Source organism: Scleropages formosus, chromosome 10, assembly GCF_900964775.1.
Source record: "Scleropages formosus chromosome 10, fSclFor1.1, whole genome shotgun sequence".
Lineage (NCBI taxonomy): Eukaryota > Metazoa > Chordata > Actinopteri > Osteoglossiformes > Osteoglossidae > Scleropages > Scleropages formosus.
The window spans coordinates 1273266-1298277 of NC_041815.1; the positions used below are offsets into that span (position 1 = coordinate 1273266).

Here is a 25012-nt window from a genome sequence, read left to right on the forward strand (position 1 = left end):
ATCGGTATTCTCTGTGGCCAGATTGGAGATACTCAATCATTCATAAAGGGAGCAAGACTGGGTGGGGTTATGGCTCTTGCCTGTGGAAGCTGGTGTGAGGATAGGAGATGGAGGAGGGGAGGGGTGGGCGGGTTTATTCCAGTCAGAAGGAGGGGTGGTGGGTATGAGAAGGGGGAGCTGGTTTGAGGGTGGGCTTGTAGTCATTGTAAGCCAGTAAGTCACAGTGAGTGAGGTGCGGCTAGGCACACTTTGTGAGAGTGTGTGCAAATTGTGATGAGTATAAGCATTAGGTGGCTGAGCTGCTGATACAGCCAAGGTGTGTGTGTGTGTGTGCGATTGAGGGAGGGAGAGAGAGGGAGAGAGAGAGAGAGAGAGAGAGAGAGAGAAAGAGAGAGAGAGAGAGATAGGAGTAAGAAGAAAAAAGGGAAGAAGAAAAAAGGAAGGGAGAAAGAAAGAGGATACTACAATCATGTTGTGCTGCATTAGAAGAACAAAACCGGTAACTGTTTCACTCTGTTCTATCTTTCATGTTTAGATGCATTAAATGTTTTAATCTTTTTCTCTATTATTGTATTATGTAAGTAATCTAATTCTGTATGGAAAGGCTTGGAAGAGATTAGAAATGGTTATTTACTTTTTTGTCCCACTGTGACTTCCGTTAGGTGTAAGCGTGTTGAGCTGTCATACCTCATTAATGTAATCGCAGGAATGAATTGATCATGACAAGTGGGGTACAGTTCACATTATTTCACTGCTCAAATCTATCTCTTCAGTATTGTCAGCATTCTTGCAAAATCATTCGCTAAATATGCTTCATGTGCATACTTGCGTCTTAGATACATGCCATTTTACCACCCTGCTTGGTGACAGCTCATCTGCAATCAAGTCAATAGACGCTTTTAAATGGGTACCTGTCAGGTGTGCCAAGAAGCTCTTTCTTAGACAGCATGTTTGCTGATGTACTCCTACACTTCTTATTGAGACATCAATATTGTAACTGACCTCAAAGTTTTTTCTTTTATTCTTATCGAGAATACAATAGCTCCCCTTTATTTAGAAATGTCCAGTTGTCAAATGGAATATATTTCACAGGAAAAAAGGAAATTAGATCAAACTGAAACTCCTCTGGCAACAAGCTTGGCAGTCTCTAGGGAGCATATTGGGAAAATGAATTAGTGCCTTGAAGGGATTAATATTGCTTCAGGTTTAAAAATGGGTCTTGTCACCTGGGATAACTTTATTATGTCTACATATGTTATAGAGTACACAGATTTCTACATCATCGTCCAAAATCAGAAGGGTGCCATAGCACTTCAGAAAAGAAACGTGGACTTTGAAGAGTAAGGGTGTGTCTTTAACCAAGTGGGACCAATAACTATCTTAAATTATGGGTTTCCTTGTTACTGCTAGATTTAAAGTGTCTTATACTTAAAAATGAATGATTAGCTTTTTCCAGAACACGTTTTTTGAAAAAACAATGCTCGCTGTAGCAGCACGTGAATGTGATTGTATTTGCTTTGTACTGTATTAGCATTTACCCAGTACATTTTAGATTTAGGGAACAATCCCAACAGCAAAAAAAAAAAAAAAAAACCTAATTTCCAAAACACCTGATTGCTGTTTATACGTGACCTGGTATGAGTCATTTCCAGAGAGATTTGCAGTAGGATGGGTGAGGCATCGTTCTCTCACTGTGTTGCCACTGCATTAGATAGTACAGCTTATTCATGTCTCATTAGAATACAGCCAGACCCCACTGTTTTACTGTTATGACACTTTTTACCACCTCATTTTAAAAATTCTTTGTGGCTTTTAAAGAATGCCTTTCATATACATAAAAGAACATATATATACATGCTTCTCTTTGTGGGTGGCCTCATCAGGTTTGTCATGAACGGAGGTTCCTATGATCATTATGACAAGTGTGAGAGCTTAAAGCCCCTTTTCAGAAATGTGGTACCTTTAAGTTGTTGAATAAAGGTGTGTTGATGCAGTCTACCAGGTAAAATTAATGTGATGCTGGAAATATCTGAAGGATGTAATAGCTGCCTTTGTTTAAAAAAAAAAAGACGAGGCAGAATTCATTTAGAGTACAAAAGGCAAGAATTAGTTTCTTTATCAATTCATGTATGGTTAAGTCATTAGTGAAACACAATTATCGTGCATCTGTGAAAAAATAACCCTTTGCATGGCAGAAAATGTAGTCTCCACCTGAACCTCCTCTCCTGCAGAAGGAAGCTCTGAGAAAGGGTGTGGTGCAGACAGTGCAGAGTCAGTCTCCAGGAGCAGAATGAAGCTGAGAGCGCATGGGGGGATTTACTGCAGACTGCATCCCCTCTCCCTCCTGGGAGTAATTCCTGTCATCGAAATAATGGGATACATTTGTGGCACACTGCAAATGCTAAATGGGAATAAGACTTTAACAAAGTAATCACAATAGATAAGCACCAGCATAACCAGGGAAAAAAAAACATGTACGTTTCTTACTTAGGCTGCAAATGTTTGAGACCATCAGTGATCCAAACATAAAAAATATACTTTATTACCAAAATAATAAAAGCTTTCATAGTACCTTGTCATTCATCAACGAATTACTAAATGATATACCAGGTGATTACATAGACCAGAAATGCGTTTAGACCTTTAGTGGTTACACCCTAATTCTGAACAAGGCTTTTTACGGTTATATGTTTGTATTCAGCTGAACTCGATTAAGGACTAATGAAATGAGATGTCTGCAATTCTTTAAAGTGCACCAAAAACATAATTTTTCTATCCAGCTAACTGATACTACTATCCTCATACAGCCTTATATTATTCTGTTCAGTGTTTCTGTGTATGTCGGCTCAGTGAGAGGTTGTGTGAGACAGCCATATGTCATAGCAGTGCCTGAATTTAAAAATCAATTTCTAAGAGGCCATACACCATGACAAGGGTGTGGCTCTCCAGTTTTCTCACCTACAGACATGACAAAGGGAGAGAGGTTGCTGGCTCTTTAAGAAGGCCTTTTAGGAATAGCTTTGGCATGGTTTCCCCATGGCTGTCATTTGTAACTGAAATAATCTGCAGCTTGTATTAGTAGGTGTAATAGAAAATACATGCATACATACATGTACATGTACACATATTTATAAATCTACACGCATGCATTGTAAGTATAGCTCAGTGATTCTTAGTTACATTTTAAAAATATTAATATCAGAATTAAATTTTGAAGTAACAATTTATTAATGTTTTGTTTTTTCCTTTGATATTCATTGATATGCCACTTCATACATTGAATCAATTGTTTTACAACATCCTAATCAGAAGTCTTGTATAGATTACAAAAATCACATCAGTGAAAGAATATCCTTTGTCTATGAAAGAATTAATCGCATAAACTCAAGAAATAATGGGTTTACCATTAATTGGATTCACAGTTCTATCACGCTTGTACAAGTGAGATCACCTCCCAGAAAAGAGATGACCTCATTGCATCACATTGTCTCTAAAGCCTTAAGCAAGTGGCAATATGACTGACTGCAATATATTTTATGGTAAAATGTACCTGTCTTGTTAGATCCTCTTTTAGATAAGAGTTATCTAGCAGCCCATAGTTCTGTATTTAATATTATTTTTTAATAACCATCAACCAATTACGGTGTTGTATTTCTTTTTGGATAAGTGCTTATGCCCAGTGCAAATTAAAACCAAAGGAACCAAATAGACATTGTGGGTTTAATTTTTAATTTTTTTTTTTTTTGTGTAAAACACAAATTAATGCAGTATTCAGTAATTATCTTATAAGTTCTATATTTTTACATATTGTACAAATATAAAATGTATTTTAATTAATGTCATTTATGTGGTATTCTTATCTTAGCCATGTCAAAGCAACAGTGTGTTGTAACAGTCCTGACACTGAAAGCTACCTTAAACAAAGTCATCAGCAAAATAAAAATAATGACTATGAAATTATGAAAGTAGATAAATATGTTTTCCTCTCTAGCAGTAACCCCCCTAAATGGTGCATTTTACAAGAATTTTAAAATCACCATTCTGTGCATTTATATTTAGGAAGAACTGAATGAATTGTGTTTAGTTTTACATAACAAAATTCACTTTACAGTACATTAGATGGTCCTCCCTTTTCAATTCAATGATTAAGAGAAACAGAAGCAATTTAAAACATAATGTGGTTATATTGTACTTGACAGGTATATTTGGGCCACATAATTTTTTTGGAAATAGTTTGGATAGAGTGGCATATCTAATGAGATTAAAATGATTATGTAGATCTAGATACATATTACTAACAGTATAAATTATCAGGGGATGTGGTCTTTTCCTTCCTTTGATGAGACAGAACCTGGTGTGTCACAATAGTGTTACCAGAAAGTGTTATTTTTTCATTTGTTTTAAAAATAACATTGGGGCACAGCAACAGGGGCAGAGGTGGATTTAGTACACTGCGAAACTGAAAATAGGTCCACATACATAGGGCAAGGGCAGAGGGTCAAAAAGTTACAGTATTTCACAGGTCTGCTTTCGTGAATGAATTTAGCAGAAATAGATAGCCATTTATCATCACTGAAAAACAAATTAAGGTCCTGTTCTCATGTCTCCCTCAGCACATCATAAGAACCAGTAACAACACTTATTAAACCAGTATATAATGCAGATAATACCACTGGAATTGTTTGGTGCAATTGGCCCTTCATAAACTTTATTTAATTCTGTATATAATCTATTCTCCTTTTCAAAGACTAATAAATTGACAAAGTTGTGGGTATTTATAGATGCCAGTACTGGGTGAACCAAAATTGTTTCTTCTGTGGTTTAAATTTACTATTGATCTCCAGATGAATTCGATATATCCAAAATCCCTTCAGAGGACAATTTCCAGAGCCCAGATTCACTAAGAACTGGGAGGAAATGCTGAAGGTGCAACAGAAGAAAGTCTAGTATCATTGTAAGAGAACCCTTATTCTGTACTGAAAAACTTGAAAAAAGCTGCTCTGTAATCAAGATAATGGTGAAAATCTAGTGATTAAAAAAAAAAAAATCTATCACATAAGCAGAATTCATCAATGCCATATATTGTCTTGGCTATAAAATCCACCATCTGTCTCATTAGGATTCACCATTTATATAAGCAGTCTGAAATGATGACAGCTATGCTTTAAATTGTATAGTTCTCTTATACTTACATATATATAGCCGGTGCTTTCTCCAAAGCAGCTTATGACATTAAGCCAATAACAATTATTTACCCTCTTATGCAGCTGGGTAATTTTTACTAGAGTGATGTCAGGGTAAGTACATTGCTCAAGGGTACTATAGCCAGAGGTGAGATTCAACCCCGCACGCCTTGAGTTCAAAGGCAGCAGCCCTAACCGCTATATTACCAGCTGTCCTCCTGCATTGCATGTCATTTTGTTGCAGTTTCCCAGTATACCATAGAAAATGTGATTATATTCAAAGACAAGGTAAAACTGACACAAAATGCCCTGGACCTTTGACTGGTACATCTTGTCAAAGATTGGCTACAGGCTCTCTTTGCTTTGATGAGTTATGTTCTAAAAATAGAGGTAGATGTGTTAAGTTTTATAAACATTTTACAATTAACAATAACAACAGGAAGAATGGTAATAGTAACAATAATCTATAGTAATAAGCTTTCTTTCAATCCCTGAGAGGGCTTTCCTTCATGTATTTGCTAAAAGCAAACAAAATCCTGAAATTGTTCTCCTGCCTATTTCTGCCACTGAGCCAGACATACTGTATACTAATGTCATATTTTGTTTTTTGTTACTTTCAGTGAGCGTACAGCATCAGTTTAAAGAAATTACAGAAACAGTGGTCCTCCTGCATTTAAAATTGAACATGATGAAAACATTAATCTTTACCACAGTGCATGAAATTTAAACACAAAAACTCAACATTTATAAGTAATAATTTATAAAATTAACAATCTTAGTTTGTTCAAAAATGTTAATTTTTCCATGTTTACTATAGTGCTGCAAAATTTAATGTGTAATAAAGAGAAATAAAAAAGTCATAGGTTTCCATGTAATCAAACTTTTATTTTGCTGCACCACTGAAATATATATATATTGTTTGAATGAAAATAATTACCAGGAGCAAAGAAAGCAGTGATGAGGTCTTTCCCTTTCTTTGATCAAACAAACCCTGGTGTGTCACACCTTCTTATGTAAGGCATCATTAAATAATGTGCTGTCCAGTTCACATATTAATCCTTATTAAATCTTGCTTCCTCAACATTTGATTACAGCAACTGACTGCAAAGTATACACTTGAACCCCAGACCCACCAGAGAGTGGGAGCAAGACAAACCTTCTGCACCACCATGCCCCCCATGCTGGGGCAGAAATATATTATTGAGTTTTATATTTATAGAATTATATTTTCTATGTTCTAAGCTGGAGGAAAACTCAGACATTTACTCAAGAGGGTGTCTGATGGCTTAAGATTCCAGTCTGATTACAAAACAGCTTTGTTTCAGGAAAAATAATGGTATAGCTAATTTCCTGCTCATACTTATTTTATGGCAAACTTGTAATAATTCTCTTTTAGTACTTTTTAGAGCTCCATGTGTCAAAGCAAAAGGTAGTGGCAATATACTGCCTGCCTATAAATATGCTCCATAGGCATGTTGGGAGATGTCACGATATCAGTAATATGGCAATAATAAAAATAGTTCTGTATTGATGCTTTGTTGCAGTTTCGTTTTTATGTACTTGGTTTGAATTGTTTGGAGACACTCAACACTGACTGGCATCTCTCCTTATTCAAAATAATATTTTTGCTTAAGTTATTTTTTTTAGTTCATCTGCACAATCATTCCATCCATCCATCCATCCATCCATCCATCCATCCATCCATCCATCCATCCATCCATCCATCAAGTAAGCTCAGTTTGGTGTGGTCCTATCGTATCTTGAAAGCATAGTATGGGGCAAAGTATACCCTGAATGGAAAGCCAGTCCATAATGGGCCAATCACACATTCATTCATTCTCACACACACACATTATGCTGAATGTAGAGACACCAATTCACCTGAATGTATGTCTATATATGTATCATATTAATACTTTTAGATAACTCGAAATTTAAAAGTTATTGAGTCCTGTAATGGGTACATTTTTTATACTTTTGAGATACAATTTTTTTTTTTGTTTCACTGCAGATTGTTCTGATTGTTCTGATAGTGAAAGCTTACCAAGAAAAGTTATGTAGAACTGGGCTGTTCAAGAGACAGACAGGTAAATGGTATGATCATTTTTATCACTGTAGCTTTTTCGGTCTAAGGTGATCTAAATTGATGGTGCACTCTAATAAGGCTCATACTTGATGTGTGCATTTTAATTTTACTGTGTTTAATAGGACATTTTCTATAACTTTTGTATGTATGTCATTATGGAACTTGGTTCAGGACAAAATAAATATGATGTATATGAAACAGGCTTCTCTCATTTAGGAAATGTAATTTTTTTTTTTTTTTTTTGAACCGCTTGTTCCTGAAAATTTGTTTTCAAAGAGAAGTCTTCTAAAAAAAACTCTTGATTGAATGAGAATATGCATTCTTAAGTTGCCAGATTCACCTGTAAGACTGAAAGAAGTGATGTGTCTGCTGTGCTGTCACAGCTATGGCATGATCCATGCCCTGTCAATGGGGCTGAGATGCAGATTGGAAGGAAGAGGACTCTATGATGCAGTTTACGGTTGGGCAATAAATGTTTATGTGTGGACAACATTCAACTAGTTTGCTAGGTTACTCAAACATGCCACACATCAAGCATGCAAAATTCATGCCTTAACTTTTGAAGACAAAGAAAATCTAATTCAAAACTGAAGTCCAAATTATCAGAATCGCTCTTGACATTTTTAAAGCCAAAGTCTTTCTATATTTCAATCTTCTGCTGTTAAATTTATCTTAAGACCCATACTCTCACAAACACGGGGCAAGAGACTCTAGCGGACTCAAGTTTACTTGCAGAAACACAAAACCAAGGTAAGGGTTCACAGGGCAACAAGGAGACACAAGGAAGCCCAAACCTGAGCAGTGAGGTAAGCGAGATTCAGCAGTTAACCTTTCCATCTTGATACTTTCATGGCCAATGTAAAGCCGACTCATGATGAGGTGTTTAGACTCCAAAACATTTATTCAAAATGACTTTGAAACTGCTTATAAAAAGTATTCACCCCTCCCCCTTTGTCTTTTTCAGAATTAATTGTGCTACAGGATGGAACCCGGATTTATTTAAATAAGATTTTTGCCACTCATTAGCACAAAATATTCTATAATGTCAAAGTGAAATATATCAGACATTTCACTAAATTAATTTAAAATAAAAGAACGGACAGAATAAGTATTCACCCCGTTGTTTTGACACACTTACATGGGAAAATAGAGGGTGCCATGCAATAAGCAGTATTAATAACAACTCTTCATACTTTTAAAATGTATGAAAAAATAAGGCAGAAACTGAGGAGAGGATTCCTAAGGCTGGTACTTCGAGGGTTCAAGGTCAACTGCCTGCTCTTTCCTACTGAGCTGAGCCACCCAGAAGGGTCACCTCCTAATAATGAAATTTTTAACTTCTGTGAAGTTGATGCCTCCCACCATGATGGAACTTACTTGAATATTCAACATGGAAGAAGGGATTTGACAGGGAAGAGCTCATGGGAGAATACACTTATTTCAGGGTTAAGATTAAAATCGGAGTATAGTGAATGTGGCTATCTTAATATCCCATTTACATGCAGCTATATAAATTTATTAAACACCCTATACCTATGCTTGCTGATTGGCTAGCTTAAAGCTTAAACACATTAGCTTCTCTAACTAATCATATTCAGATTTTTAAAACTATATTATATATAGAGTAATTTCATGTGATGTATGCCTTTCATAGGCATAAAACAAATATATAGCTAGCTAATCCCAGTTCTCAAATAGCAAGGTACAGCTACACAATGGTTTTACTACAGGCATGTAGCTGTAATAAATCCAATTAACTCTGGATAATTAATCAGTCAATCTATTTGTACACTTAATGTAAAATAACGTGAGAGAAATTGATACCAGCTGATATATCTAAAGATTTTGCATACAAAGATTTGGTGGCAAAGCTACGCAGTGAACTAAATCCTAAATATCCTCTTCCCCATAATGGTGTCCTGCACAATGAAAAATTACTAGAATGTCTTTTGAAGACATATACTTCTTAATGGGTGTATAATTCAGCAAAACAGTATCTTTGGTTCATTATGTTATCCTTTTTTATCTTATCTTACCAAAAGTCTAACAAAGAGAGTTGTAACAAAGACACAACAGAACATATGCATGCAGCCAACCTTTCTTAGGTGATTCCTTACAGCTTCCTTGCCCACTTATCGATTCAAGCAGTCATTAAATACATCAACAGCTAAGTATATCTAGAATAAATGCTCTTGGGAACATTTAAGAAAATTTTAGAACACAAATTCATTTCAACTATGTACAGGAAATTAAGTATCCTTGGCACAAGGCAACATGGAAGAACAACTTCCTATAACATTGACTGTACCAGCCAATCACAGCCATTGATTAATTTCAATCTAATATCACTTATCAACTTAGACAAATTCAATACTACTATTATTAACAATTTATTTAGCTGATGCTTTTCTCCAGATGGAGTTACAGTGTTAAGCCACCTACATTTGTATATCCTGTATATACCTATGTCATTTTTACTATGTCAGTTCAGGGTAAGCAACTTCCTCAAAAGGTAACATAGCAGTAGGTGGGATATGAACCAGGACCCTTTAAGTCCTTCTAGAGTTGAATTACAGATTTATAACTGTTAACATACTATTTTAAATTGTGCCCTTACCTTGTTGCTAATTTAAAATCTACTGGCAAATCTACTGGCAAAAAACTGGACTACTTCTTCAATATCATATGAAGACTTTCTAAAAACTACAATTTTATGTAAGCTAGATACTACCTGAAAAAGCATGTAAGAATGTTACAAGTCTGGATAGTACTCATGAAAATGGTGATGAATTACAGATCCACTGTGTTTTTTTACCTGCTATACAGAAATATCTGCAGTGGCCTTTTGCAGCGTGATATCAGTGCACTGAATGCAGACTCCACTACTTGTTACAGCAATATTGCTGATTGAATGCAGCTCAGTCCTAATACTGGGCCTAAGGACTTTGGCTAAATTGGATGGTGCAGTAAATTGTGATGGTATCTGGGGCCAAAACTTGGGATGGCAGGATAAACTGTTATACAGATTTAACCAGCAGATCCAAGAAACAATAGCTGAGATGAAAACAATGTGTATGGGAAGAGCTGGGGCAGACTTGATGCTGAGCACCAAAGGTGTCCAGGGCAAGAAAGACACAAGGCTGGGAAGAGGAGCACAACAAGCTGGGCAGAAGCATAACTGTGTGAAATCAAACACGGAAGGAAGGCAACAGATGACAGTCAAGGAAGTAGCATGAGGAAAAATAAAAGGGGAAATAAACTCACAGCAAGAACAGTCAGAGCACAGGTCAAGAAGTTGGGAAAATCAGAACCATACTTAATCTAGAGCAGCAAAAAGTGCCAGGCAATAGATTAACACAAAAAAGCAGTGTGAGGAGAAGAAGAGAAAAGTATGTCAGTCATGCAGGAAAAGGTAAATCTGGACACCAATACAGATTGTAAAACTAATGACAGATGAGACAAATATATATAAACCATTAGATTCATTAGACCAAAAAACATGCATTAACACCAAAAGAAAATTACAGATTGTAGCAGCAACAGTATTTAAAATGAAGAACAACTGAAAAAAAGAATTTGGCAACATCACAGAGAGACAAAGAACAGGAAGAAGACAATGCATATCAAACCTATAGACTATGGGAAAATGAAAAATAAAGTAAAAATGTCAAAGCAGGGTTTTTTAAAAATGAAAAGTGATCAATGGGCCTAAATAAATGTGCAAAGGAACACTGAGTAGATGAGAAAAGAGGCAGAATTGAACAAGGGGAAATTTGAGAAAAACATATTGCAGTGCTACAATATCAGCAATTTGCAAGGGCAAATTTGGAGATAGGAGCAGATTACAAAGATGTGTGAAAACTTACATTTGGAGAGTCAAAGAAAATGTCAAACTGCTACACTTTGTTCCATTGTTACATTGCAGATGGTAGAGCTGGAAAATCATGAAGAGTTGAGAAGGGTCCATAAAGGTTTATGAGCTTTTAATGTCCCATAATCCCAGAATTGATTATGTAGGGACAGACAAAACTTTCACATTAAATGTTTCATTCCCACAGTTTTGCATACTATGTCATCAATCTAGCTACAGTACATAACGGAAACACTATTTATAGTTGGTATAGACAAGACGTCTGAATAATTTGTCAATGAACAAAATAAAATAAGAATAACTTATAACAGTAGTATTCAGATTTTCTTGAGCTTCACAGGGAAAAAGTACAAGGAAATTAGCTTGAAATCAGGTACTGGAAAAAAATGCAGAGCTTTGGGAGATATGCAGTAAGTGTAATGCTAAAGAGGAGGGAGGTCTACAGTCTAGCGTAACTATGTTTTGGGGAAATAAGCAGAGTAACTCTTTATCGGGCTGCTTTTGAAAAATAATAACAACTACATTATTGTATAAAGAAGAGGATAATTATATTGCCAAAAGTAAATGTAATCCACAAGAGATTTCTGCTCATCATCATATCATAGAAAACAATAATGAAAACCAGAACACATCATTTGGGAAAGCCCAGCAAATTAACAGAATAGTTTTATTCAGTCACAACATGGCAAAAAGGTTGTCAATATAAAATCATAACTTTTGAGATTATATGACAATGTCTAGAGGTATTCTTTACTACAGTAAAATTTTTTTCTATACTTTGTTTTAAAATGGAAAGTTGAACATTTATTTGTGGTGAGTCCTTGACCATTATTACCACACTGTATGAGATGGAGGCACTACAAAAGCTATAATGTATAAAAAAACTCAAAAGTATAATTAACATGCAACATTCAAGCAGTCATGGCAGATATGGGCCAACATATGCATGATCACACATACTGTGAGGGCTTTGATAGAAGAAAAAATAACCAGTCTTTTGACTGCCGTTGATAGCTTCTAAACCTGGAAAACAATATGAATTAGCTTTCAGAGTTGTGCCATTGTATCTGTTATATTACTGTGTCCACAGATTTGGAAATAAAGTTAAAAGATATGCCAGCAGAGCTGATGAAGGAATAACAGCAATTAAAATAATGCCCAGATAGATCACTTAAAAGTGGGAAGAACAGATGGTAGACCATGCCGTTTTTTGAGTTTCTAAATACTTAAAACCAAAAAAAAAAAACAATTATAACAATTGATCAAGAAGAGCTCATCTGTGCTTATTATGCTGCAAAAACTGAGGAACCAGATGAAAATCATTTTAGATTTCCAGGTTAAAGTAGAATTTGACAACTAGTGTGCCTCTATTATCTACAGTTTCTCAGTCTGTATACTGCATAAATGGTGACTGTCTTCTTTCTCTTGATTAGCAAAGACATACACTTCACTATGACTTTCTGACACTTGTCATTTTTCACAGCAGGCCTACTAATGACCTTCAGTGATGATTTGTTTTCTGTAGTATTTTGGAATGTTCACAGAGGTGGGTAGTAACAAGTCACATTTACTCTGTTGTATAGATTGACATTTTTGAGGATATTTTATTTTTCAGAGTAATTTTTGACACAGTTCAATACTGTTCAAACATTTGTAAAGAAGTTAATGTACTTTTACTTCGTCACATTTCTGTCACAATTTTTTGTAATTTTTCAATAACTATTTTCACCCATCAGTCACATTGACATTTGACTCCTCACTGCACGCTGACTTCTTTTGTGGATTTCATTGACCAAGTTTGTAAGAAATGAGAACAATCAGAGTTTACTGTCACTGTTTAGCTAGAGCTGACATTCATTGTGTCTTCATCATAGTTCATTCACATCTAAGAAAGCAAACTCAGAAAAATGTGTTTTAGTATTTTGTATGCATTAACATGATATAACATTGTGCCTCAACTATGCTGTCAATACTGTTTTTAATGAAGGGCTAGGGAGACTTGCTTGGAAGTCAGAAACATACAAACACTTGCTACGCACAGTTTAGAGTGTCCAATTCACTTAAAAGGCATGTGTTTCGTCTGTGTCAGAAAACCTACGCAAACACGAGGAGCACATGCAAACTCCCCACAGACTGAGCCAGATTTAAACTCATGTCAAGTCACACACCCCAGGCAGTGTGTGACAGCAACCACTGTGCCACCCTAGTGAACACATTTTTCTAATTTTATAGTGAAACTGGATAGCATATAACCTAAAAGTCAAAATAACCTAAAAGTTATAGTAATTTAAGCAATAGTAATATGTATGGTAATATAATCTAAAAGTTATCTTGACTACATATCTACTGTAACTACCTTTCACAGATGTTTTGCCATTGTGTACATGAATTCCACACCCACTCTAAAAACATTACAGTAGGTTGTTGTTTTTCAGTTGTGAAGTTAGCTAGCTTAAGTCAGATAACATTTAGCTAGCTGCAAATCAACAAGCTATATATCTTGCACTGAAGTCAGTACTTGATACTATGTAATTTTGATGTTCTAAGTGAACCAGCTAGATAATTATCAAATTAGTAAGAGTGTAAATTAGGACCACAGAATGTTTTACCTGTTTTTGGATTTTGATCTGATCCGACTGGACATTTTCATTTGTTAGTTACTTAGACAGTGTTCCTTTTTGTCAAAGGGGTGCGGAGGCACAGTGGGTTTGGCTGGGTCCTGCTCTCTGGTGGGTCTGGGGTTTGAGTCCTGCTTGGGGTGCCTTGTGACGGACGGGTGTCCTGTCCTGGGTGTGTCCCCTCCCCCTCCAGCCTTATGCCCTGTGTTGCCGGGTTAGGCTGTGGCTCCCTGTGACCCTGTATGAGACAAGTGGTTTCAGATGGCGTGTGTGTACTTTTTGTCAGGTGGGTATGGTGGTGCAGTAGGTTTTGCCTGTGCCTGCCCTCTGGTGAGTCTGGGATTTGAGTCCTGCTAAGGGTGCCCTGCGAAGAACTGGCCTCCCACCCTGGGTGTCTCACCTGCGCCCTGTGTTGCCAAGTTAGGTTCCAGCTTGCCGTGACCCCGCTCAGGACAGGCGGTTTCAGACAGTGTGTCTGGGTGTTTGTATACATACACTTTTTGTCAGGGTTAACTTGTAATTGGACAGTCAGTAGTGCTGTGGTAAGGGGTAATGTTTCACAACCTACAGGAAGGTACAATTAGGCAAACCTATGCAACTGCCTAGAGTTACTGAAACTTTGGGTCACCAAAATCTTTCTTCAAAAACTGAAAAATTAAATGGAAAAATTATATTCTTGGAAGAAAATTATATTCTTGGAAGATAAACTCTAGCATGCCAAAAACTCTAGCACTGGCCCTACTTATAGGTTATCCCAGTCCTTTCACTGTTCTTTTGTGTTTGAGAAAGGCATTTATCTTGAACTTCTTTAGTACAAGTACCCTGCTGTTTCACCTGGTAAACTATCCTGGAAAGCTACCCCTGCTGGAGTACATTTGATCAAGGCACTACATTGAATCGCTCTATATAAGTTAGCCATTCAAATCATTGTAATGTTGTTAGTATATAACTGTAAAATTATATGTCACCTTAGAAAGAGGGGTCAGCTAAACCATGATTTATTATAATACCCAACAGGCTGCTATTTTATTTGTTTGGCATTTACTATTTGATTAATCTAAGTGACAGTATCCAATTTTAGTTGTAGCTGATTTAATATATTGAAAACATAAGTTTAAACTGTGCATTGTAAATGCATGACATTATTGGCAGTTCATAGCATTAAAAAGCTTCAGTTTGAAGCAAAGTAACTTCAGTACTTCAACATTTTGATTTGATACTTTTTAAAATTTTACTCAAGTAAATTTTAGAGGAGTACTTTTCCTCTGAAAATTATTTTTGTGAAGTAACAGTACAGTTATTTAAGTACTGTGTTTGGCTAGTGTACCCATCTCCAAATGTGACCAGATATATGTGAAGAGTGTAGACCATTATTATTGTCCATAATCTGAATTTAAATGAGTCTTTTAAGGGGAACTTAAAATGCTACAAACTGCAATAAGCTACTTAAAAACTCTCTTCAAATCCATACAACAGAACCATTTACACTCACAGAGGTGCATACCGAAGACAATTTTTATTCACCAAATCTCCTGAAACATAAAACATTAACAAATTGTTAAAAGATCTTTAAACATCATGAGATAATGACTTATAATTAATTTTGAAAGGCAAAAAGTCATGATTTTGCAATTCATTGTTAGAGGTATAGCCTGTCAAATATTATTTAATCTACAGCTGGTAGTGTTATGTGTATGCAAGCTTGGAGTGAATAAAGGGTTACATTAATCTTGATATATCAATGAACTATTCAAAATGATTCAAAAATTTTCTTCAACAGTTATGGTGGTATGTATTATTTCAGGTATTGAGGTAACTCCCCCATTTTGCGATTTACTAGGGGTGAAAGGATAGGGGGTGCGGTGGTGCAGTGGGTTGGACCGCAGTCTTGCTCTCTGGTGGGTCTGGGGTTCAAGTCCTGCTTGGGGTGCCTTGTGACGGACAGGCATCCCGTCCTGGGTGTGTCCTCTGGCCCTGTGCTGCCGGGTAGGCTCCGGTTCCCCCGCGACCCCGTATGGGGTAAGCGGTTTGGAAAATGTGTGTGTGTGTACTAGTGTTGAAAGGTTTACATGGTTGTCCCTGGAATGGTTGTGTCATTTGCAAAATGAAAGTATGAACAACATTTTTTCTTATTATTATTTATTATGTTTATAACAATCCATCCTAGATGTCCTCTCGTGTGACTTGCTGAACCTTTTGCAGAGTGTTAGACATTTGAAGAATTATCTTGAATCAATTGAAAAAGTGAAGAAGTCGACTGAAATATGTGGCCCAGTGTTTTATGTCTCAATGAACATTGTACCAGTGTCAATTTGTGGAATCCTGAAGCATTTCAGTATAGTGATGAGAACAAACACTTTGTTCTATCTACAATAAGATCACAAATTTTGGCATGTTTTCACTGACTAGTGAGTTCTGGTAGACCCTGCTTGTTGAGAGAGGCACCAAAACTGACAACACCTGTATGTAGAGTGTTCAAAATAATACAATTTTTGAAATCACATTTTCCAGTGTGAGATGTCTGAGCATTAGGATGGCTTAGAGGTGTACAAGGTTAATATCTTAAACCTTCTCCAGACAGTTCAGCATGGGAGGCTTCAACAGTTCTTAAAGTATGCCAGTGGGAATTTGAAAAACAAGAATTTGGTGGTGTAAATGACTTGTTGAAAAAGGCATCTATCCAGACCCAGCAAAGATATTCTTTAATAGAAGTAATGCTAATTAGAGATGTTTCAGGGCTAGGGATAGTTCACTACTTCATAACCAGATCAAGAACCATATTGCATGTTTGTGGTATACAGCACAGTGGGACACCTTCAAGGAGACAGATTTTTATTTAACAAACTCCAACTGGTTTGATATATGATGCCACAAAACCCAGCACTGAGAATGCAAATATGCAGAGTTGTAGACTAGGTGGAGACATGAAAAAGAAACTGGGAAAACAATTCAAACCAGACTGATAACAGAAGCAGAGAAGTGTGTTGTACAGGCTGAAACATAGTGCCCTCAGAGTTGTAAGGTTTCTATTCATTCTCATTCAACAAACATCAAAAACCCCTCTGATCATTTACAAATACCTCAGTGCTATATCTCTGAGAAATCAATGACTTTTCATAAAAAGATGTGATTAAAACTCAATGGGTGAACATGTTTCAGTGAATCTGCTAATATCAAACAAATGAGATGACATGAAACACTACAGTCAGCACAGTTGTTGGTGTAGAGGGGGGGAAACAAACACACAAGTGTGATTTCCATAATGCAGTGTTTATTCACATAGAAGGTGAATGAAGAAGCAAGAAAGCAGAACCAAGGAACCAAGGAATTTTTGCTCTTTTAGTGAGAGCTAATGCGCCCAACACAGCTTCACAAGTCAGGGAGACTATGCTCACCCCAGTCCCATCATTCACAGTCACCTGCATGAACAGTTATTTACATTGCCCAACTCTCATATACAACTATTTACTTTGCAACTATTAACAGTCCAATTCCCACTCCTACGGGGTGAACCTGAATAGTGTGGGTTACAATACAATACGAAACAACAGATAAGGGGTAATGATAAAATCAAAAGGTTGAATACTTGATGATAAAGCCAGACAGAGAAAAGGAAATCTAAAACACACTGTGTCACGGTATACTATAGATAGCTTTGCAGCCAGACCACCTCAACAAACGTAAAAACAGCTCACAGCTATGAGTAAACTATGGGCAAAGGGTTGTACAGTGCCGTGAAAAAAGTATTTGCCCCACCATCCCTGATTTTTTTAATTTTTTTGCATATTTCTCACAGTTAAATGATTGAGATCATCAAACAAATTTTAATATTACACAAAGATAACCCAAGTAAATGCAAAATGCAGTTTTTAAATGATGATTTCATTTATTAAGGGAAAAAAGCTGTCCATACCTACCTGGCCCCATGTGAAAAAGTAATTCCTCCCCCGTTAAATTATAAATGAACTGTGATTAAGCACATTTTTTGGAAAGCTGAGTTAAATTTCACTTGCCACACCCAGGCCTAATTACTGCCAGACCTGTTGAATCAAGAAATCACTTAAACAGAACCTATCTGACAAAGTGAAGCACATCTCAAAAAGCAATACGTCATGCCACAATCTAAAGAAATTCAAGAACAGATGAGAAACAAAGTAATTGACATGTATCAGTCTGGAAAGGGTTACAAAGCCATTTCTAAGGCTTTGGGACTCCAGCAAACCATGGTGAGAGCCATTATCCACAAATGGAAAAACCTTGGAACAGTGGTGAACAGTCCCAGGAGTGGCCGGCCTACCAAAATTACTCCAAGAGCGCAACACCGACTCATCCAGGAGCTCATAAAAGAACCCAGAACAACATCTAAAGAACTGCAGGCCTCACTGCCTCAGTTAAGGTCAGTGTTCATGATTCAAAAATAAGAAAGAGACTGGGCAAAAATGGCATCCATGGGAGAGTTCCAAGCCGAAAGCCACTGCTGACCAAAAAGAACACAAAGGCTCGTCTCACATTTGCCAAAAAACATCTTGATTATCCCCAAGACTTTTGGGCAAATATTCTGTGGACTGATGAGACAAAAGTTGAACTTTTTGGAAGGTGTGTGTCCCGTTACATGTGGCATAAAACTAACACAGCATTTCATAAAAAGAACATTATACCAACAGTCAAATGTGGTAGTGGTAGTGTGATGGTCTGGGGCTGCTTTGCAGCTTCAGGACCTGGACAACTTGCCATAATTGATGGAACCATGAATTCTGAGCTCTACCAGAAAATCCTGAAGGAGAATGTCCGGCCATCAGTTCGTGACCTCAAGCTCAAGCGCACTTGGGTTATGCAGCAGGACAATGATCCGGAACACACTAGCAAGTCCACCTCTGAATGGTTCAAAAAAAACAAAATTAAGGTTTTGGAGTGGTCTAGTCAAAGTCCGGATTTAAATCCGATTGAGATGCTGTGGCATGACCTTAAATAGGCAGTTCATGCTCGAAAACCCTCCAATGTGGCTGAATTAAAACAATTCTGCAAAGAAGAGTGGGCCAAAATTAAGCCCTACTGCTCATTTAAACGTTTAATTGCAGTTGGTGCCACCAAGGGTGGCACAACCAGTTATTAGGTTTAGGGGCAATTACTTTTTCACATATGGCCAGGTAGGTTTGGACAGCTCTTTTCCCTTAATAAATGAAATCGTCATTTAAAAACTGCATTTTGTATTTACTCGGGTTATCTTTGTGTAATATTAAAATTTGTTTGATGATCTCAGTCATTTAACTATGACAAATATGCAAAAAAAATAAAAAATCAGGATGGGGCAAATACTTTTTCATGGCACTGTATATCACAATTAATTACTTCTTCAAGTTTCATGGAGATTCTGTGTTTCTGATAAAGAGAGTGAATAAACCAGGGACAACTCCAGAAATGTCATGCAAGATGAGGAAGTCAGATAAATCAAGTCTGATAATTTTGCCCAGGATAGTGGCACCTGTAATCTAAAAACAAAGTTATTATACAACTTATCTCCAACCTAATGGAGAGGCCACAAAAGCCATTAAAACAAGTACATAGTAAGGCATATGAATTATTTATTTATTTCTGTATTTATTTATGTAATTAGACATGTTTGTTATGATTTAATGGTAAGACTTGCTAGGGCACTCTGCTATTCTTTGTAGTTACATTATATCATCTGTCATACTAATTATGCTCATTGTTTGTTTCAGGAGGTCTCTGGAGGTAATGTATATATTTAGATTAGCTTAGACTGGCAAATAAACAACTTTACTTTTTTTCGCCAGTTTTCTACTTGAGAAAAATCTCTTCTGCAAGCTAGATAATATTAGCTATTGTTATTTTTCTTACCTGGCTGACACTTTACTTCAAATACACTGAAATTTCTTTAAATCAATTTACTGAATTTCTTCTGTCATAACCAAAAATGTCCTTTACTCCTTTTCAATGATACTGAAAAGTGTATGTGAGCAAAATGATAATGATAATACATTTAGATCCAAGCATTGAATGAAGTGAAAAGGTTCTATGTGCTTCAGGGAATCAGTGGTGCTTGGTCTAGAAAGAATAATACAGTATACTTTATGCAATATTGCTTATTGCTCTAAATTGAAAAGGTCAAAGTAAAGTTTAATACCTACAGAACTCAAGTGCTTTATTAAAACTGCACCAACATTTATTTTCAAATTAACTGTTTTGTAGTTTTGAATAAGGCAGAGGGCATACTGTATGAAATAGTAAAACTCCAAGATATAAAAAATTAAGATTTCACTGAAATTATATTGTGATTATTTTGTCATGCAGTTAGCTTTGCTAGTCAGCCTTCCCTTGTATAGTGAATACATAGTTGCGGAGTTCTAAAAATATATTATCATATTATACCTTTTTATCATGCCTTTTTTTCAAAAAAATGTATTCTAGAGACAAAGCATTTGGAAAGAAAACCTTCCTGAGACAGTGTGAATAACAGTAGCTCCCTTTATCCCAGCAGATAGTGGATATTTCTGAACATACAATTAAGTGTACTGCATTCTTAAATTATTCACTGGGCTTTGTCTTAAAAAAGTAACCACAAGGTTTTATAATAAAATGTTGTATACATATTGTATTATGACTGTTCAGTCCTTGGCAGAAGAGCACTGTAGTTCTATTAATACTTCAACTGCCATTTCATGAACTGACCTATCCTTAAGTGCAATCTTAAAACAAGCAGTACAAAAGTAGTGTAGAATTTTTTTGTAATTAAAAACATGTCCGTGAACAATGAACATCTGAATAGAGCATAAATCATGAAAAAATAGATCTCAGCAGAAATCAAGGTGACTTCCTGATCCTGTAATATCTTAGAAATTAGAATGGCTTTTAAATAAAAATGTAAAGCCTCCACAAAAAATATATATTTAAATCAGATGATGCTTGCACATCGAAAACACCATTATTAAAGAGTAAAAAGTAAAAATAAAAACTCATTCAAACTGTCGGTGAAGTTCACCAAAGCCACATTCTTGAGGAAAACTGAATGGTTATGTTCTAGTAACATCAGCTAGCTAACATTAAATATCTGTCCTTGAATAACGTTTTTCCACTGAAAAAAGAAGAAAGTTGAAAATGTATACATAAATATACAGGCTCCTAAATTACAAGCATTTTCTAGTTTACTGATTTATTTCAAACAGCATTTTCTCTATAATTCTTTTCTCAAAAATTTGTGTCTGTTGTGAGTGAAAGCCACCTGTGTTTCCACATCCAGCTTTTAGCTGGCAGTAAAATACCTTAAGAGAGAACAGAAACAGAACAGGAGTGTTCTTCTGCCTTCACTGAACCTTCTTCCAGGGTGTTTACAAGTCCTATCAGGTGTTCCAGAATACTAGTGATTAACAACAAAATACTGAAGGAAGATTAACAACAGGATACTGATAATATGCTGCTCAACAGTGGAGACTGAATACATTCTGCTGTAGAAAGCTTGTGAAGAGAAAGTATTTTATTTTCAGTCATTTTAAATCTTTTAATTTCAATATTGGTCAAAGTTAATAATGATTTCTAATTTACCTGTAAATAAATCAAGGCACTTCTATCATGCACATAATAAAAATGCTGAAATTGGCACAAAGCTAACAAATACCGTGTAGCGAATCATTCATTCAACAGCACTGAATACGAAGTTATGGAGATGATTTTCTGTTTTTAGAAGTTTCAGTAATAGCGTTTAATTTTAAGGTGATGAGAGATTAAAAACAGTAAAATAAAAGGTTTAACAAAAGTTTTTCAATATAGTAGCATCATGTTATCTGTACATAGAACCTCATGCTCTGTGCTTCTGGGATAAGCTCTGGTAAATGTAAACCTACACTGGACAGGCAATTATTGATAAGAAATGAACAGAAATGTTACAGTGTATTTTCCATTTGTATTTTTTATTTGTTACAGCTTCTTCTGAGGTTTTCCCAAAACCTAACCCATTAATAAGTGGAGAAACACTTGTATTATTCAACTTTTATTGATTACTACTTTGTGGTAAAACTAACTTTGGAGTAACAGTGAGTGAATGACATCAGACAAGACTCAGTCTAGGTACTTTACTATTTCCATGAATATTTATTTTGGTCATTTCAGACCTTGCAGCTGAACTTCGTCTCCTGTTACATCTATATACTGTATAATTAATGGCTTTTCTGTGTGGAAGAAAGATGATTGGTCTCTCCTAATGACAGAGTTCATAATTGCTTATTTCTCTCATGGGATGGTTTCTTGACCAATTTTCTAATCCTTTTCTAATGAATTGTTGTTGTGTCTTTTGTTATTCCTCCATTCTCACGAAGACATTTTTTCTGACCTGTAAATGTGGCAGTACCAGTTTCAATATATACTAAATATTTAGATAACTGTAACTTTTCCACTAAATATTCATTCCTCTTCTTAAGCCTGGGGACAGCTTTAGAATGAAAACCAGTCAGCTGAACTATACAGATTTCCGTTGAAACATTATGACAGTGTAGACTGTTGCTAATTTTGGTGGTGTTTACATTTGCCATTCTGCTACAGATGTGCTGTAATTATTATATACCATTTTTACAGGTTGAGAAGAATGAAGAGGCTGATCAGAAACTGGAGCAGGATGGTAACAAACCAGAAGACAAAGCCCACAAGGCGGCTACTAAAATCCAAGCCAGCTTTCGTGGACACATAATCCGGAAAAAACTGAAGAATGAGAAGAAGGATGAAAGTCCTGCTGTCCCTGAAGCTGCAACACAGGCAGAGGAGAAGAACGACAAGGTCTCTGCATCAGCTGACCCTGCTGCAGAATCTACAACTGAAGATACTGAAGCTTCAAACCAAGCCAAAAGTGCAGATCCTGACAAGGCAACAAACACCACTGCAGCCACAGCCTCCTCTCCTGTTGAGGTTGCTCCCTCTGATCCTAGGAAGGATGAATCAAAGCAAGAGGCTTGCAAGGAGGAAATAGAAAAGGCCAAAGAGGGAGAGGAATCTGTGGCGGCAGAGGGGGGTGAAAAAGCATCTTCTCCTATAGCTAATGAGAACACCACTGCCAATGAATGTGCTGAAAGTGCTCAGTCAGTCGAAGCTGCAGAAAACAAGGAAAAGGGAGAACCTAAACAAGCCAATGTGCCTGCTGAAGGTGAGAGTGAGCCTACACCAGAGAAGGCCCAAAGTGAGGAGAGTCAGTCTGCTCAACCTCAAGACGATAATGGTGAGTATCCAAAGTGATGTACATCTCATGGAAAATACAATGTACCAATGTACATCACATGAGTAGCTGCATAAAACTTTATCTGAATATCGACAATTCCTAATCACAGTCCTTATATATATATATATACATATATATATATATATATATATACTGTATATACACACACCGATCATCCACTGCATTAAAACCACTGACAGGTGAAGTGAATAACATTGATTATCTCGTACCATTGGCACTTGTCAAGGGGTGGGATATATTAGGTAGCAAGTGAACAGTCAGTTCTTGAATTTCAGGTGTTGGAAGCAGGAAAAATGGGCAAGCGTAAAGATCTGAGTGACTTTGACAGGGGTCAAATTGTGATGGCTCAACAACTATGTCAGAGTATCTCCAGAACGGCAGGTCTTGTCGGGTGTTCTTGGTACACAGTGTTTAGTACCTATCAAAAGTGGTCGAAGGAAGGAAAACTGGTGAACCAGCGACTGGGTCATGGGCACCCAAGGCTCATTGATGCACATGAGGAGGGAAGGCTAGCTCGTCTAATCTGATCCCACAGAAAAGATACTGTAGCACAAATTGCTGTAAACCTGAATGCTGGCTATGGTAGAAAGATATCAAAACATACAGTGCATCGCAGCTTGCTGCATTTGGGGCTGTGTAGCCGCAGACTGGTCATAGTGCCCGTGCTGACCCCTGTCCACCACCAAAGGTGCCTACAATGGGCGTGTGTGCATCAGAACTGGACTTTCGTAAACGGGAAGAAGGTGGCCTAGTCTGATGAATCACTTTTCCCTTTAGATCATGTGGGTGGCCGGGTGTAGTGTGTCATTTACCTGTGGAAGAAATGGCAACAGGATGTGCTATGGAAAGAAGGAAAGCTGATGGAGGCATTGTGATGCTCTGGGCAATGTTCTGCTGGGAAACCTTGGGTCCTGGCATTCGTGTGGCTGTTACTTTGACACGCACCATCTACCTAAAGATGGTTGCAGACTACGTACATCCCTTCATGGCAACGGTATTTCTTGATGGCAGTGGCCTCTTTCAGCAGAATAATATACCCTGCCACATTGCAAAAACTGTTCAGCAAGGGTTTGAGGAACATGAGAAAGAGTTCAAGGTGTTGACTTGGCCTCCAAATTCCCCAGGTCTCAATCCAATCGAGCATCTGTGCGATGTGCTGGAAAAACAAGTCTGATCCATGGAGTCTCACCTCATCACGACTTATAGGACTTAAAGTATCTGATGCTAACGTCTTGGTGCCAGATACAATAGTACACCTTCAGAGGTATTGTGGAATCCATGCCTTGATGAGTCAGAATTGTTTTGGCAGCATGAGGGGGACCTACATAATGTTAGGCAGGTGGTTTTAATGTTGTGGCTGATCGGTCTGTGTGTACACACACACACACACACACTTGCTGAAACTGTGTTTCCCAAGTGGGGCTGTGGCAAACCAGAGCCTAACCCAGCAACACAGGGCACAAGGCCGAAGAGGGAAGGGACACACCCAGGACGGGATGCCAGTCTGTCACAAGACATCCCAAGCAGGACTCAAACCCTAGACCCACCAGAGAGCAGGACCCAGCCAAGCCAGCTGTGCCACCACACCCACCATATATGAACACATATATATACACACACACACACACACATTTTCAGAGCCGCTTGTCCCATACATATATATAACATTTACATAACACAAGTAGTTGCATGAAGCTGCATTAAGTTATGATTTCAAAGTTAAAGAGCATAAACATTTACACATTACATGAATTTAAGGAATTATGGGGGAAATAAGTTCAAAAGAGGTGAGTTTTAAGACCCTTTTTAAATGTAGACAGAGATTTAGCAGTTCTTAGTGAGAGGGGAAGGTCATTCCGCCATATCGGACCCAGAACCGAAAACCTTTGTACTTTTGGACTGTTTTTGTGTGGGACCACCAAGGGGGAAGAGGTAGTGGAGCATAGATCTCTGTTTTTGAGAGACTGAGTTGTAGGTGGTGATCAGACATCCAGACACAGTTGTCTCATTGGC

The 25012-nt window shown here is 37.0% G+C and overlaps 1 protein-coding gene across 1 annotated transcript in view; it reads left to right on the plus strand.

The window, feature by feature from the left end:
• Positions 1 to 393: 393 nt before the first annotated feature.
• gap43 (growth associated protein 43) overlaps positions 394 to 25012 on the plus strand; it is a 48690-nt gene continuing 24071 nt past the window's right edge. The window contains exons 1-2 of the mRNA XM_018765156.1: positions 394 to 499; positions 22345 to 22978. Of these exons, the coding sequence (XP_018620672.1) occupies positions 470 to 499; positions 22345 to 22978 (664 nt within the window). The 5' untranslated portion in view covers positions 394 to 469. The remainder of the gene's footprint in view (positions 500 to 22344; positions 22979 to 25012) is intronic.